This window comes from Prunus mume, linkage group LG7 (genome assembly GCF_029339155.1).
Source record: "Prunus mume cultivar Tortuosa linkage group LG7, ASM2933915v1, whole genome shotgun sequence".
NCBI classification, from domain to species: domain Eukaryota; kingdom Viridiplantae; phylum Streptophyta; class Magnoliopsida; order Rosales; family Rosaceae; genus Prunus; species Prunus mume.
Genome location: NC_142704.1, coordinates 11,905,557 through 11,922,896, shown reverse-complemented (window position 1 = coordinate 11,922,896; position 17,340 = coordinate 11,905,557). Strand labels below are relative to the sequence as shown.

The window sequence follows — 17,340 nt, the reverse complement described above, 5'->3', positions numbered from 1 at the left end:
TGTTTGAGTACCCATTTAGTCCTAAAATGATCCTCATGTCGTCCTGATCACGACTGTATGCTCGTATTTGAATTTGATTATCGTTTGACTGTCGATCGGATTACGCATATTAGGCCTTATCTGGGTTCGATATGTTTGTACCATTGGATCAACTCCAATTTCAAATATTTTGATCTAGAGATCTTTAGGATCGTGTAGGAATTCATGAATGGTGAATCGGAGTCCCGGATGGTTCGATTTAATGATTCAAAGATTAGGTTAAACGGTAACCGTCCGATCGTATGATTGCAAGCGATCCGACCATTTGATTCGGACCAAACTTGTAGGACATGTATAAAAAACATTGTTGAACCCATATGAACTTTTGGATTGGAAATCGGAGGCCGTGGGCTCGGTTGACCAAATTTGAAAAGTTTGACCACTCGGTTGATCGAGCGTCTTCCGAGGTCATTTCACCTCTCGAAACGCGTAGTTGGACCTTAGGAACGTCTTGTTCGTCATACATACACTTTGAAGCCCGGAAAATTACGAATTTATTTTAAAGTTCTTCTTCGAAGCACTTTATTTTAATCTAGTGCTCGTATTCTAAAATAAGTATTCTAACCCAGCATATACAGCAAGCCGGACCCTATCAGGTTTTGACTAAACTATATTTATACATATAAATATATACATATTATATTATATATATATATATATATGTATGTACTTACTCAATCATTCTTGTTTATCAGTTAGGATACTTCCTCACTTGCTGTGCCAATAGACACGTGTTTCAAGAGAGTAGTTTGGGAATCATAGGGAGAGGTTTTGAATGGGATGAGTAATAAAGTATCTTTATGAGATTACGGACTTCACTATGATTTTGAGTAAACTATATTTATGCATATAAATAGATACGTCGATTTTGAATGCATATCATTTTCTACATCGTTTTCTAAATGGTGGGGGGAGGGGGGGTTATATTATGTTGTTTTCAAATGTGAAATAAACTTTGTTTTTATCCACTCACAATTTTTTGTTTTGCGCCCCCTAGATAATAGATTGTCTCGAAATCGAATGGCTGTATCCAGTCATGAATTCCGAGCCCGAGCTATGTAGGATAAACTTTTAATCGTTTCTCTTTTGTTGGTTGAAATTTATTTTCGTTTGTAAACTGAAATTCTTTTTACTGCTATGATATTATCCATATTAGGGTTGATTGTAAAGCCGGAGGCCTAATATGTAAATTGCATGATATTATCTTGTGCATGCTGCCGGATGAGAATTTTAAATGTGTTTGAACATGTTGAAAATTTTGGGAATGTCCATTTTTCAAAGGAAACGCTGCCGAAATTTCGGCAGAAAGTCTCGTCTCTTTTAGTAAGTGGGCCCGTCATCAATATGATGTCGGAAATACCACAGGATTCGTTCTGGATTTCGAGGAATTTGGGGCAGGTCCTGTCACACAAGTAAAGGAATGCACAGAAAATTCATACAAACAAATGTTCTCTCATGGTTCTCATATTTTAGCATGGTATCGAAGCGACGATCTTTTGATTGCTGACTCTAGTTTCTAAAACCCTAGCCGCCATCATGGGTGAGGATGACTTTCCTAATACTCACGGCAGTAGCACCACTGCTTCTTCATCTTCTTCTCAACCAATCATAGTCGAGTTAAGTGTCCAGATGTCTCAACTCCTAAAGATGCAAATTCAGACCTGGAACCCGATCTTAAATCAGGATCCTACCTAGACAACCCCGAACTCGACTCAAACGACAACCCTAAACCTAACTTAGATGACCCCGAACCCAACATAAATGGCGATCCCAATGACACGATTACCTATGAAGCTTCCACTGTACATATCAGCATCAAGTTGGATGGCACCAACTATGCCCTATGGTCCTAAATTTATGAATATCGACTGCTCCAACATTTCCCGACTGGCACACCGAGAACTTCATAGTGAAGGGATGGCTTATCAATTCTCTGGAGTAGAGCTTAATTGGCAATTTCATTTGCTTTCCGACGGCAAAAACAGTGTAGGATGCAATTGCCACGACTTACTATGATGGCACTGACATCTCTCAGGTGTATGATCTGAAATGACGAGTCTCCCATATGCGATAAGCTGGTGGTTCCATTGAAACCTATTACAATATTCTCCAAAGTTTATAAAGAGAGATTGCTTCCCGTCGTCCCAATATGATGGAGTATGAATGTGATATCCAGCACTATAATGATCTTTTACAGGAAGATCGAGTTTATATATTTTTGGATGGCTTTGATAACCTTCTTGATAAGGCCTGAAGCGACGTTCTTCACATGACTCTGTTCCCTACCGTGGACCAAGCTTATGCCTATGTCTGCCGTGAAGATCTTCGACAAGCTGTGATGATGGGTTCATTTGCACCCACTGGAGCTGGCTTAGTAGTCAAGAATGCTCCTCGATCAGGGCCAACTAGGCGCCCAAGACAGTCCCAAAATTCCTCTACCTCGGCCCACATTTAGATCTAGTCATATGTCACTGCTGTTGGTGCGCCACCTCCTAAAACCATCCCACCTTCCTGTCCCTAGGCTCCGACTAATGGAAGTGGTTGCACTCACTGTGGCAACCCCAAACATACCTATGACAACTGCTTTAGGTTGAAGGGTTATCTTGAATTGTGGGAGGAACTCTGCACTCGGAAGCTTAGAGAAACTGCTAGTAGTTCCAGCCGTGTTGCTCTTATCTCTACTAAACCCCAATTAGCCTTGTTTCCTCAGGTAGACCCTACTGATAGCTCCACGCCTCTGGATGACTCAGGTAATTGATGATGGCGCCACTGATCATATGATCTTTAATTCGAATGATTTTTTTGCAAACCACTCTATCCCGACACACAAGTATTGGCAATGTGAATGGACTTACTTATCCTGTGATAGGGGTTGGCACTGTTGCCATTTCACCTTCTCTGTCCCTTTCCAATACTCTATTTGTTCCATTTTTTTTCCAATAATTATACAAGGATGTCATGGCTTTATTTGATGAAAAATAAGAATGAAGTGTTTTCCATGTTCCAATTCTTTTACAAACAGATGGAAACATAGTTCAATGCTCCAATATTGATTCTTCTCTCCTACAACTGTGGAGAATTTGTTAATCATGACTTTCAAACTTACTTCTAGACACATGACATTATCCATGAGACAACTTGCCCCCAGACACTACAACAAAATGGTGTTGCTGAAAGAAAGAATCGTCATCTCCGTGAAACAGCCCACCCTTTTCTCATTGGTGGCCATGTTCCTCGTCATTACTGGGATGATGTTGTCATCACTATCGTCCACCTTATCAACTGCATTCCTTTTGGGGTCTTGAATTTTAAAACTCCATTACAAGTGCTCGTGCAACATAGGCCTATGCCCTCTGTTTTGGTGCTTACTCGTCGCATTTTTGGATGTAAGGCCTTCGTTCATCTCCACAAAAATCAACAAAGCAAACTTGATCCATGCCCACTTTGTTGTGTTTTTTTTTGGGTTATGCCACTCATCAAAAAGGCTACCTGTGGGAGTATATATTTCACTAGCCAATAAGAAGACGACACGTGGAAAAGAAATATTTCTTAGGTCAAACTAATTATCCTAATTAATTCCTATTTAATTAGGGAAATGATCTTTGATTTAAGATAGAAATATCTCCATAAATCAAGGAATCAATCTCCACCCAATCTCTTGGAGTAATTTCTATCATCTTTTTGGGGAAGAATAATCCTAATTAAATAAGGATTATTCTCCCAAAACCTTAGCACACAAGGAGGCTATAAATATATAGCCACACAAGACATTCAAGGTAAGTCTAAACTCAATTCTCAAACCTTACAAAAATCCTCTTTCTCTCTCTCTCTCTCTCTCTCTCTCTCTCTCTCTCTCTCTCTCTCCTTACCATCACCACTCCCTTTCTCTTCTCACCCATACAACTAAGTGCCATCACACACGGCTAAGGCCACCTGACTCTCCCCATGAGAGAAAACTCCATTCATTTGAGTCATTGCCGTATCTTTTCTCAAATATCTAATTGAACTAACTTAGGCATCAGAGGGCCTTTGGCAACACCCTGCGGGTGTGGTTTATTTACTTCTACTTATTTTGTTGGGATCAAGGAAAAGAGAGAAGGAAGAACGAAGATGGAGGAATTAACTAGCGAATATTCCCCATGTTGAAATTTGTACAAACACTATCGCTGTTATCACCCTCCTACTCGGCGTACCTATGTCACTTTGGATGTGACCTTTCTGGAATAATGGATGTTCTTCCATGACTCTGCATCCAATTCTACTCTTCATGGGGAGATACGCAGTGAGGAGGACAATTGAAGCAACTTAGAAGCAATCGATCATTCTTGCTCTGACGATCGATCACCCTAAGGTCTGGAGCACGAGATTGCTCTTGGCCAAGACATTATTGATAGCCCAAACCCGACGATTGATCGTCTCGAGTTTGGCTCACGCGAATGCTTTTGACGAATAATGATCAATCGCCTATGCGTCGCATGACCTATGAGAAGCTGTTTTTGATTCCAGTCCTACTTCTATAGATAACTCAGAACAATAAGATGAAGACCCCTCATCTCACTTAATAGTACCAACGGACCAATCTTCCGAGAATATCTTTGAGATAACTACTCTTACTACAATTATGCATTTAAAGGATAAATCTATTGGATATCAATTACCTTTCAGGAAAAATTGTGGGAAGCCACCAAACCGTTATTCACCTGATATTAGCAAGACATCCAAGTATCCAATTGCAAATCATGTATCCACTAAAAAACTGTCTAAACCACTCAAGGCTTTTGTGCATTAGTTGTCTGCTATCCATATTCCAACCAAGGTTGCTGAAGCATTGAAATATCCTAAATAGGTCCAAGCTGTAAAAGAACAGATGAAAGCTCTTGAGAAAAATCAAACTTAGACACTAGAGACTATACCACAAGGAAAAAGGACTATCAGATGTAGATGGGTGTTTACTATAAGACACAATGCTGATGGATCTATCGAGCAATACAAGGCAAGACTTGTGGCGAAAGGGTACACACAGACCTATGGTATAGACTATGAAGAAACCTTTGCACTAGTTGCAAAGTTGAATACCGTTATAGTCTTATTGTCCCTTGCAGCTAATTTGGATTGGCCACTACACTAGTTTGATATAAAGAATGCTTTCTTACATAGAGAACTCATGGAGGAGGTGTATATGAATATTCCTCATGGATATAATTTAGAACAATATGTAGATTACGAAAGGCATTGTACGGATCAAAACAGTCACCGTGGGCATGGTTTGGACGGTTCACCATGGCAATGAAGAACAATGGTTTCAAACAGAGTAACTCATATCATACTTTATTCTTGAAACATCATAAAGGGAAGGTAACATCTTTAATAATCTATGTTGATGATATGATTATTATTGGGAATGATAAACATGAAATATCTAAACTATAAGACTATTTGGCTACTGAGTTTGAGATGAAGGATCTAGGTAGATTCAAGTATTTCTTAGGGATTGAGGTGACCCGATTGTAGTAAGACATATTTTTCTCTCAAAGGAAATCTGTCTTGGACTTGTTGACAGACACAGGAATGCTAGATTACAAACCTGTGGACACTCCTATTGTTCAGAATCATCATCTTGGAGAACCACCAGATCAAGTTCGAACTAACAAAGAAAGATACTAAATGTTACTGGGAATATTGATCTATTTGTCACATACTTGATGATACATTGCTTATGCGGTGAGCATTGTCAGTCAATTTATGCATTCTCTAAATGAAGACCACATGAATACAGTTCTTTAGATGCTTAGATTTTTGAAGTCTGCACCCGAAAAATGACTTATGTTCTCAAAACAAGGTCATATGAATATTGATGGTTATTCAAATGCAGATTGGGCAGGTAGTGTAACAAATAGAAAATCGACATCGGGTTACTTTACATTTGTGGGAGGTAATTTGGTGACATAAAGGAACAAGAAACAGAAGATTGTTGCTTTATCCAATGTAGAAGCCGAGTTCAGAGGCATGACTAAAGGGACTTGTGAGCTCTTTTGGTTAAGGAAGTTGCTTACTGAACTTGGGTATAAACCTACATTCACAATGAATCTCTTTTGTGACAACAAGGCTGCTATAGCTATTGCACAAAATCCAATTCAACATGATTGCACTAAACATGTTGAGATGGATCAACACTTCATCAAACAGAAGCTTGAGGCTAAAGTGATTTAGTTTTCTTTCGTGAAATCCAATGATCAATTAACAGATATTTTGACAAAGGCGATTTCCAGTAGAGTTCCACAATTCACTGGATCAATTGGGCATTGGGACATCTATATCAACATGCGTAGAAGTGTTGGCGTGACTTATAGATCACTGACTTACTTTCCTCACACACTAAGAATTTCTATTATAATTATAATTAATTTACTTTAATTCCTAATTTCCTACTATAAATAGAAATATAAATTTTTATTTATAAGACTCCGTTGTATTATAAATATGACCTTCTATAAGAAGAGAAATACACAAAATTCCTACAAACAGATATTCTCTCATATTTCTCATATTTTTGCAAAATCAACTAATAAATCACCATGCATGGGAAAGTTATATTCTCTCATGTGGAGAACCAGTTCACAAATTAGCCTACATATATGACAAATTATTGCATCCACTAAATAAAGGCCGAAATATATGATGATTATAAGTATAATCAATGCGTGCCCCAAGACAGAAACACATGAATTAATGCCTACAGGAACCAGACGCTACGATCTTCTGGCTACATGCTTTCCACTATGACGGGGCACCAAGATACGAGGCAAGCCGCAATATGTCACTGAAGACTCCACCAGCTGTGACTTCGGCACCAGCACCAGGTCCACGAACTATTAGGGGCTGATCTTTGTACCTTGTTGTTGTGAAAGCAATGATATTATCTGCCCCAGATAATTGAGCAAAAGGATGATCATTCTTGTATGTTTGCAGCTTCACTGCCCCTTCCTGATTGACCATGTCGACCACCCCAACGTATCTCAGGACCTTCAGATATCACAAGGTCATCAGGAAGAAGAATAATCATTTAAACAAACCAACAATGAAAGAAAAAAAAAAACGCTTGTAAAACTAGAGCAGCTATATAATATTGGGTTGGCATATTCCTGCACAAAGAACTACAAAAATAAAAATATTCAAATTTTCCCAACCATTATTACCTAAAAAACAAATCCAGAGTATAGTTGTTATCACACAGAGTCAGAGAGATACATCCACAAACCCATCACAGCATGTCAGAAAAAATGGAAGAAATAATGCTGGGTCAGAGGAAACCAAAATGATATTGTTCTAATATTTATAAAAATTAACAATTCTGAATTCTTTTCTTCCTTAATTTGCTCATTGTAGATGGGATACCTCCAAAAGAAGAAAGAAAAATAAAAAGAAATGGAAACATTTTAATAGCCCGCGGATGCCCAGTAGACTCTACACAACCACCTGGTTAATGTAGGAATCAATTGTGGCTACTTTCAGATAGGTCAAAATTGTGTGTATTAGACAGGAACCAAGAGAAGAAATGCATTTCAGAGATACTTACTTGTCCAGCATCCTCAGCTATCTGTCTTTTCTTAGCCAAGTCATGATCGAATTGTGGAAGTTTTTGCATAAATTCCTCTGCCGATGCACTATCCTGAAAACAGATCATCCAAAACTCCACATCAAAGGTGAACTTTTGCACCTCCTGAGGTATATTAAAATATCATTTTACCTTCAATGGTTCTGGCACCAGGCTTTCAACAGGGATGTCAGAGAGTTCCAGCTTAAGACCAGATTCCCTAGCAAGAATTATCACCTGCATTTAATGGGGTACCTTAGGAGCCAAATCTTACCACAAAAACAATGAAGCAAAAATCATGATAGCTCAGGTTGTCTGGGAATGGGGGCCAAAAGCAGTACAAAGATGTTGAAAATCTTTGTTAATAATACAAACTACAGCGTCTCATAATTGAATAACTTCAAGCCGATTAAACGGACAAAACATCATCTCATTAGAAGCCTCCATAATTTACTGGACGAAAATTTAGCACATTGTACCTTTCTACAAACATCTGTTCCGGATAGATCATCCCTGGGATCCGGCTCAGTATAACCTGCCTGCTTTGCTTCAGCCACCACCTCACTAAAAGTTCTTCTTCCTATAAAGTTGTTAAAGATATAACTCAAAGTCCCACTGCAATAGCAAATCATAAAGGCAAGACTTGTGTTAAACGTAACATAATGTGTGCATTTGGGAACATCAAGATTTTAAATGCTTAAAACAAGGAACTACTCTAGTATTATTTTCAATTTTTGCTAAGAGAAAAAGACAAAGTACGCATACCTGAAGATGCCTTCAATGCGCAATATTTTGTCACCAGTTTCGAGGAGACCTTGTAATGTATTGATAATTGGCAGACCAGCCCCAACAGTAGCTTCATAGAAGTAATGTGTATAGGATTGCCGTTGAAGAGCTCTTAACTTCAAATACTGAACACGGACAAAAATAATGTCATGACTCACGAAACCCCCAAAGTAAAAATCATATGCAAGATATGAACAATATTATTGCCTCCTCGGAATGCATTAAAGTTTTACTTATTAGTAACTAACTTATATTAAGTGAACAAATTAGCTCTTAGTATATGTTACCATTCTTCTCAATGTTGGAAGAGGTCCCAAGTTCAAATTCCAAAAAAAATAAAAATACTTATATTAAGTACGAGTTCAACAGTAATAATAGTTTTTTATTTCCTGCAAGTCAATTTATGGCAATGCTGCAGGGGCACTGAAGAAGATCAAACAAAAGACTCATATAATATTAAGATATGAATATGAAAGTCCAAGTGTCTCAAAATAAAATCCCCAACAGAAACAAATGTAACAACCAAACTTGTGCCCACAAAACAAAAACAAAAAAACGTAACAACCAAGTTGGGTATAATTCCCGCCCCCTTAGTTTTTATTAAAAAACTGTGTTTCAACAAAACAAACTTTGAGATCTTTCACATGAAATTCAATTCAGGAAAACTTTGTGATCTTTCAGATTTTTTTAAATAAAAGTAATTCACATTAACATTGCATCACTTGTTGCATAGACATTTCTGACAAATTTATGTATACGATTATTAGAATAATTACACATGTAAGTTGGCTGCTATTATCACCACTATGTTCAGAGAACAAAGTACAAACCAATTCTCTCCTAGATATATAAAACGAAAGCATCGTAGAATAGTGACCAAGAATCACAAAAAAAACAAAAACAAAAACAAAAAACAAAAAACAAACAAAAAAACAAACAAAACAAAAAAAAAGGAAAAGAAGGAAAAGAATTGGAGGATATGATGAAAAAAGTGGGGACAATGATGACCAAGAGCACAGCTTGATAACTGTGTAAATAGTTTGCTAGGAAGATAAACCAAATTCAGGGGTTTTAGTACAAAACCCCACTTAATTGGGTAGATGAATTGATTAAGGAAATGGAAGATGTCCTTGTTCTTTCTCAGTTGAATTATAGATATTTAGTCAAATACCCATTCTTAGCACTAAAACTATAAATAAACCATACACTATTTAATTTCTATAAACATACCCAAAAAATGACAGCTGGCCTTATTGAATTTAATTTTAATTATTAAATTACTTTGATGCCCCATTGAGTGCTTCGGGCTTTTTTACGAGGTTTTTGGGTTGGGTTTGTGTTAAGAAATCAATGGCAGTTTTGTAATTTAAAACAAGTTAAAAGCCTTTTTGTTATGTTGTAAATGGGCTTTGAGTGTGTTTCTAAAGTCCATTTCATATAGGATTTTTTTATAATTTGGGCTCCTATATTGGGTATTATAGTGAATCTCCCTTATATGAATTACCAAAACAAGAATTTGCAATTAGATAACATCACCATGATAAAAACGTCAAACCATTTCCATGTATGAAAGAGATATTACCTGATCAAGTGGTCCTGAATTTGCCTTCTTGTTGGGGGTGACTACATGTATTCCTTTCCGCAACCAGTCATAGTAATGGCTTGCAATACTAGAGTCAGCTGTGCAGTCAACCAAAACAGTATTCGGAATAAAATGATTCCCATGTATATGCTGCACAAATTTTTCCATATCTGCCACTACTCCTTTCTCTTTTTGGAGTTCTTTCCATCTAGATAGGTCAATCCCACTACAATAATAAATAAGAAAAATGTAAATTCATAGTTATGGAAATAATGATCATGATATATGGAATAAAAGTATTTGATCAACCATTACCAAATCATAAGAAGCATCAGGTGGCTTTTTTTCTTTTGTTAAATAAAACTAAAAAATACAATGGAAAAGGTCAGTGGCAGGATGCACATATGAAATCCTAAAAGAACAACAAGGAGAGCCAACTTTTAAGCTTCAGCACAGATTGTAATAGGACTGTCAGAAGAGGCAATTTCCACTACCATGTTGGTCAATAATAAATTAAAAAATATTGCATTAACAAACATGTATAAATTAGACCACTACCATTCCAAGGTGTAATTTAGATGATATGAAGCATATGATTTAATAATATTTCTTTGAAATCTTTTAACTTACGCCTCACTCAAAAGCATTGTCCTTGAGCCAGTGATTCCCATAACACGCAAATCAATGTTAAACTCTTCCTTGAGGGTAGCTGTCTGCAAAGATTAGAAATATTCAATTTAGTAATTCACCCAACTCAGTACAAGAAAATAAAAGCACCGTGTCTCCATTAAAATTTTGGTTCAGAAGCAAGCAGCAATATAAAACTCTGCTACTAAAGACACAGAGATGCATGTGTGTGTGTGTGTGTGTGTGTGTGTAAGAGAGAGAGAGAGAGAGAGAGAGAGAGAGAGAGAGAGAGGCAACATAAAACTATGCCAAACTTAGATCCTTAATTAAAATTAGGAAAGAAAACCCAATTGGTTGGGTTTGTAAAACTAAATGTTAAATTGTTGAATGACTGTAAAATGTTTTTGAGTATTAATTTGAATACATTCTTCTGTGCACAAGCAAACCACACTTCTGACCACATACACATGAGAAGAATGGATTGGGCATAACTCAACATCTTGCTCGCTCAAAACTAAATCAGACTAGAATAGGTACTTGTGTGCAGAAACCAGAAAAGGCCTCCAAGTTAGCACACAGAATGATAAATCTGACCAATTTTAGGATCTTCTAAGTAAGCATGTAATAAAGAATCATGCAATTTCATGGACATATGACAACACAAGTGCCTAATTGTACAAAAGACTGATAATAACAGAAGAACAGCGAAAATGAAGGTACCTGATCCCTTAACTGATCAAGTAAAGTTCCACCAATCAGACCGGGTCCGATGATGCCCATTGCTATTGTGGTTCTTGAGAGATAAAATCTAGAGTGGACAGCTCGCAGGGCCCTAATACAATCCTCCCGCTTTACTACTACAGTAATATTGTACTCAGAACAACCTTGAGCTATGGCACGCACATTAATGTTTGCCTGCATTTTAAAAACAATTTAGATCCCTCTGCATTGGGGATAATGGATCATGATAGACATTTAGAATCAAAGACCACAGAAGAGGATACAACAGTATACGAACAACCATGAATTGTTAAATTAAAATAATAGTCTAACTTATTGATAAAATTAATAGAAATATAATAAATCCTTAACCTTTGCCAGTGCATTGAAAAGAGTTGCACTAACTCCTGGGGTACTAGCCATTTTTTGGCCAACTGCTGCCAGAATACTACAGTTTGGAATGACTTGAACCTGAGAGGGGAAGAGAAGTACCGGCAGAGGTGCCACAAATCAGTAAGTAAAAAGATTGAAATTGATATTCTAACATATATGAAATTGAAAGAAACAAATAAAAATGCAGTGCAATCAAAATTTCAGTTATGGAAATAAGCTGGGGAAGGAAATATACTATTCATAAGGAATCAAACAAATGAGAATATAAAATCATTACATGCAATTTGTTTTTTTTTTTTTTATGTTAACATTCATGTCACCAATTTCAACTCTTTTTTATAACTCTTTAACTGAGCCACATACATAGTGTGGGTCCAATAAGGTTTTTCATGTAATGGTATTGAGTTCCACCTAATCTTAAGATATGCAAATCTCCACCTTGGTCCTACTTACTATATGCTTGCCTCCAACTTACTTCCTCAAGTAACATTGCCAACCCAACGACATTTTCCTGCCACTTTAGCCTCAATTACAATTATGATGTATGCAAAACTGATTCTGAGCGACAACTTTTACTACTGAGAAAAGAAAGTACCACAGTACACCCATTTTCATCATTGTGAAGCAAACCAATGAACCAAAATATTAAGTGATTATCAGTAAAATATACAAGAAACTAATTGTCAGTACACTTAGAAACCTGGTCAAGAAATTCAGTCAAATAAAAATTAAGCACCTGAGAAAGGCGCCCAGCATTCAAAGCCTCACGAAATCTAGACTGCAGTAGCTCAGAAACAGCATTCACTTCCTTTTCAGGGACAGCAAAGCACACAGAATGCTCGCTACTAGCCTACAGTGAACCATCACTAAAAACATTAAGCATGAAAATGTATACGGTTTCGACATACTATGATCTGAATATAGCACAGAGGATGAGGTAACCTGAGATATCATAATAACATTAGCCCCGACATCTTTTACGGCACTAAATATAGCACTGGCCGTACCAGGAACACCAGCCATTCCAGTTCTGGGAGAGAGAAAGGACAATGTTAAAAATGGGGGAATGTACATCTTTAATTCAAATGCAACCCAATCACAGTAATGCACAGCTCACCCTTCAACATTTACAATGGCCAAGTTGTCTATTGTGGCAAACCCTTTGACAAAGGACTCCAAACCCTGACCATCTTCATCCTCAGTAGAGCGACAAATTTTTGTTCCAGGTACTGCAACGTTGAAAACATTTCGTATTATAATTGGAATGTCATATTGCATCACTGGGATGATGGTGCGTGGATGCAGAACATTTGCCCCGAAATAAGACTGCACATAGACGAATATTCTATGTTAAATTTGTGAATGTACCAATCTCAGAAACTTTGATAGTGAGTAATAAGGTTCACCATTTCCCAGGCCTCTTGATAAGACAACGTCTTAAGAATCACTGCCTCACTGACTGCAGATGAACATTTCTTATTGTTTAAATCCCACGGTAAGTCAGTAACATTTCAACATTCTTAAAAGGCATCAGCCAATTATTATCACAAAACAAAACAAAACAATAATATGTACGCTTGTCATTGTATAGAAAGTTACTTAAAAATGGTTTATATGTGATAATGTTTACCAAGTACAAGGGCTATACAAACCTTTTCTGGGGTCTGCACTATAGACTCCATCAACATCTGTCCAAATAGTGACTTGACGTGCCTTGAATAGAGCACCCATGATAGCTGCGGAGAAGTCACTTCCATCTCTCTTCAAAGTAGTAGGAATATTTTGAGGTGTGCTAGCAATAAAACCAGTAGCTACAATTGTTTTTGATGGATTTTTAGAGTACCATTTCTCAAGTCTCTCTTCGGACTCCTTGAAATCAGGATCGACTTGATTAGAACTAGTAGGATTCACAATAAGGACTTCCCTTGTATCCATCCAATTGCAATCCACCCCATTCTGCAGAATGAAATAAAAAGAATAACAAAATATATTAGTATATCAGACAACTACAAAAAGAAACATTTAGCAAATGCTCTTGAAGAATAAGCATACCACCACCAGACCTTTCTAACAACACAGGACAACATCTGAGCTGACCATAACTCTCCATGTCCTACAACAAAATCTGCAAAAGATTCTGTTGCATGACCAGCTGCCATAAGCATGCAAATTAGTCAATCTGACAAGATCCAACCTTAAGTTTAACCAAACTTAAAAGATCCATTAAGAAAATTAACAAGTAAATCTAGATTAAGTGTCATAGTAAATATTACTAGACAAAGAATAAATTCTCCATAACACATGAATTACTGGATGTAAGTTGGAATAAGGCAAGTGCCTTACCACTAGGGTTTATTTCTATTCAGCCATTCTGTCGATGTATTGTGATTAACCAGGAAGCGAAATGGGAAGGATTAAATAAGTTATTAATCCCACTACTACGAATTCAGATAAAAGAATTAGTCTTTCTCTGACAAAGAATACTAGCTGATATTCATATCGAGAAAACTAGGTGTCGACACAGATACTGGGCAGGTAAGGCTATTTATTCCCCCTTATCGGTGATATAGTGCCGACATTTACCAATATCAGACGATATTTCCCAGTACCAGCCAAATACCCAAGAAATTTCTTTTTCGTTTTGTAGATAATCGAGGGAAAAAGATGTGAATTCAAATTAAAAAAAATTATAATCATTGTCTAAGATCTGTAATCAAGTCAAATATGAACCAAATTACACCTTAATTGAATACCCATATACTAAGCCAACCACTGAATCAAACTAAATACCCAAATAATCTAAAGATTCTAATCCGAATACCACCAAAAAATCTGACTTACCTTTGTACTCCAATGTTGAAACAAACTATGCATAAGCATAATTATGCATAGTTTATCTTTTAATCTAAGTTTTATTTTCATGTGCACACATTATATACACGTACATTTCGTTATATGCACATCTTATACTAGTATATTTTGGATTTATTTGTTTAATACATTCATCAATAATGTAATTAACATCCAACGAAACTTTTATTTCAAAATTCCGTGTTTTTAAGCCAATATCTGTCTTTTCTGACGGATTTACCTAAAACGATACCAATATATACCCTGAAACATCCATAAATTGAAGGCCCAATACTATCTGCCCCAGCCGATATTTTCATCCTTGAATACAAACACATACACGACCGTAAACATGGAATGTTTGACTTAGGCAGGGAATTGATAAAAACACACACCAAATTACTTTCGGTGATAATCCATTTGAGAGTTCATACAAATCAGAGAGCCACTAATATCCCAATGTTTTGTGGAAAATAATAAATGAATAAAGCATATTCACATAACATTTCCAGGTAAAACATGAGAGAGAGAGAGAGAGAGAGAGAGAGAGAGAGAGAGAGAGAGAAATCTAGTACCAATGTATATTGCTCGAAGCATCGCTTTCAGGTTACTGATGTCATGATTCAATTGCGCTAAGAAACTACCAAGTTCATCCCCATCAAGTAGATCAAAGGCTGTTGATCTGTGCTTTTCTAAAACAGCATCTAGTGCAGATAAATAGGAATCGTCTCGTGACTGAGCCTTGTAGATGAGATCATACATCATATCTGTTACCTTTGACATTGCAGAGACAACTATAAACCTCCTCTCTGAATCATCACTAAGAACTATTTTTGCAACATTCTTAATTCTTTCTGAACTTCCCATACAGGTACCACCAAATTTATGAACAGACCAAGTGTCACCTTTAGGAAGCTGAACTTTTTCAGGGGATGTGTTTACTGGAGTATCTACTAATAAAGCAATGAAAATTAGAGTTAGATGAAACTTATACATACAAGATCCTGAGGAAAAATTTGTTTGGTTATGGAAAAGGAGAGGAAATGAACCTGTGACTGATGCAAAGATCTGGCTTTTTAGCGCCTTTTTCCTTTCCAACCCAGAAACAAAACCCATTCTGGAAAAGACAACAAACCTCCTCGTAAATTACTAAGTAATTTAAGTTAATCTGAAGTATCGATTACATGGAACAATGAGTTCATATGTGGTTGGCATTAGTAAAGCATTTTTTAATTCTTTTTTTCACTAGTCAAATAAACTTACAACACTAAATTTTGAAGTGAAATAGGTGAATAATAAAACATGACTGTTTAATTGTACAACAAAAAAGTAAATTTCTGAAAGTACAACGCAAAAATTGTGACGGAAAATTAAACATCGGTTCTAAGAGCACAAACTTACGCTAAGAGCTTAATAAAACATGATAGTTATGATCCGTGATAAAATTCTTAAAGGTTGGAACTTGGAAGTGCCTACTTGGATCATGTTAGTTATGATCCGTGATAAAATTCCTAACTAGTCAAAACAGAAAGCAAGAATATCTAAAGAAAAATGACTGCTTGAAAAACACCAAGCAAAGAGCAAATACATAGTCACTGAAGAAACTCAATGCTATCTAATACGCACGCGCTTGCATACATAAGAAATAAAAAACTAATAAGTAATTAACGAAAAATAACCATATCAAAACTAAAATTAGAAAAAGAAGAAAAGGTCACCAATAGCCTTTGGAATTTGGAAACAGTTCCAATACTTAGGTCCCATTTTCTGCTGTGCTTTCACTCATCAGTATACCAATTTTGAAAATTTTAAATAAAAAACAAAAATCTTTGAGCACGATATGAATCTTCAGGACAAATTAAATAATTCCATCATTCCAGGTTAAGTTAAACAGTTACTACTTAAGTCTTAAGCTCCATCGAAATGGTAAAATGAAAAATCAATATGGAAAAAGAGTTCCACTTTTTAGATAGAAAGGCCTTCCATTTTCTCGAGAAACAAATAGAAAAAAAGGAAGAATCAAGAAAAACTGACTGGGTATCGAAATGAGTACCTGCAAGTAGTAGAGCGATGCGGAGGGAGAAAGAATGCATGGCATTGAGAGTAGCAAATCTTCTTCGGTTTGACATCGTGAGCCAACGCGTTGGGGGAGAGAATGTGGCCTGGATTAGAGATCGCTGAAGAGAGCGACGCCATAGCCTCTCACAGAGAAACTCGAGTCGGGTCAGGAGTTTTTGTTGGGTTTTTGTTGAGTCTCAGTTTGGCGGCTTCGGCTAATATACGGAGGCGAATCGCGATCAAAAATGGTAGGTGGGGAGGGATGCGGTGCGGCGTCTAAACCTGTGGGCAGGATAGTGATCCATTTCAGCAGTGACACACGGCAGATATTTTAAAGTTTGATTTATATCAATAGTGCTATAAGACCAGATCATTCACCAACTTTTAGTTACCAACTAGTGTGACAAAGCCAAGGGTGTTTTTCGGCCAAAATGGATTGGAAACCACTATTCCGAATTCCATTCCGAAACTTTTTGGAATTACCTTTCAGTTCTGATTTTGATTCCGAAATTTCAGAATGTACTAACTCTATTCCGATGCGGAATTTTCGGCATTATTAGAATTTTTGGAATTTTCGGATAATAATTTCTGCATTTTCGAATAATAATTTTGGAAATCAAATTTGGAAATTTTCTTGTGAATCATGATTAAGCCAACCAAAAAAGAAAAAAATCCAGAAAAATGTTTACAT

The 17,340-nt window shown here is 36.6% G+C and overlaps 1 protein-coding gene across 2 annotated transcripts; it reads right to left on the bottom strand.

Annotated features, from left to right (window-relative positions):
- Positions 1-6,551: 6,551 nt before the first annotated feature.
- Positions 6,552-17,008, bottom strand: LOC103336647 (bifunctional aspartokinase/homoserine dehydrogenase 1, chloroplastic-like). 2 transcript variants are annotated; one of them, XM_008239727.3, is made up of 18 exons: positions 16,645-17,008; positions 15,641-15,708; positions 15,167-15,544; positions 13,805-13,893; positions 13,394-13,697; positions 13,148-13,200; positions 12,859-13,067; positions 12,684-12,771; positions 12,478-12,591; positions 11,721-11,819; positions 11,349-11,543; positions 10,632-10,714; positions 10,002-10,227; positions 8,399-8,544; positions 8,113-8,248; positions 7,787-7,870; positions 7,616-7,708; positions 6,552-7,062 (listed from the first exon to the last, which is right to left on the bottom strand). In XM_008239727.3, exons 1-18 carry the CDS (start codon positions 16,785-16,787, stop codon positions 6,817-6,819), a joined length of 2,754 nt encoding a protein of 917 aa, XP_008237949.1. In that variant the 5' UTR covers positions 16,788-17,008; the 3' UTR covers positions 6,552-6,816. The 2 variants fall into 2 exon arrangements, with proteins under 2 accessions (XP_008237949.1, XP_008237950.1); XM_008239728.3 differs by having other exon boundaries at positions 15,167-15,541.
- Between the last annotated feature and the right edge of the window lie 332 nt (positions 17,009-17,340).

What these genes read in the sequence shown, in the direction of transcription:
- LOC103336647 (XM_008239727.3), bottom strand. Translation starts at nt 16,787, where the DNA reads ATGGCGTCGCTCTCTTCAGCGATCTCTAATCCAGGCCACATTCTCTCC. An exon ending in CATCGCTCTACTACTTGCAG is followed by an intron (nt 15,709 to 16,644) that starts GTACTCATTTCG and finishes TGTCTTTTCCAG; the next exon opens with AATGGGTTTTGTTTCTGGGT. An exon ending in TAGTGCAGACCCCAGAAAAG is followed by an intron (nt 13,201 to 13,393) that starts GTTTGTATAGCC and finishes GTTCATCTGCAG; the next exon opens with TCAGTGAGGCAGTGATTCTT.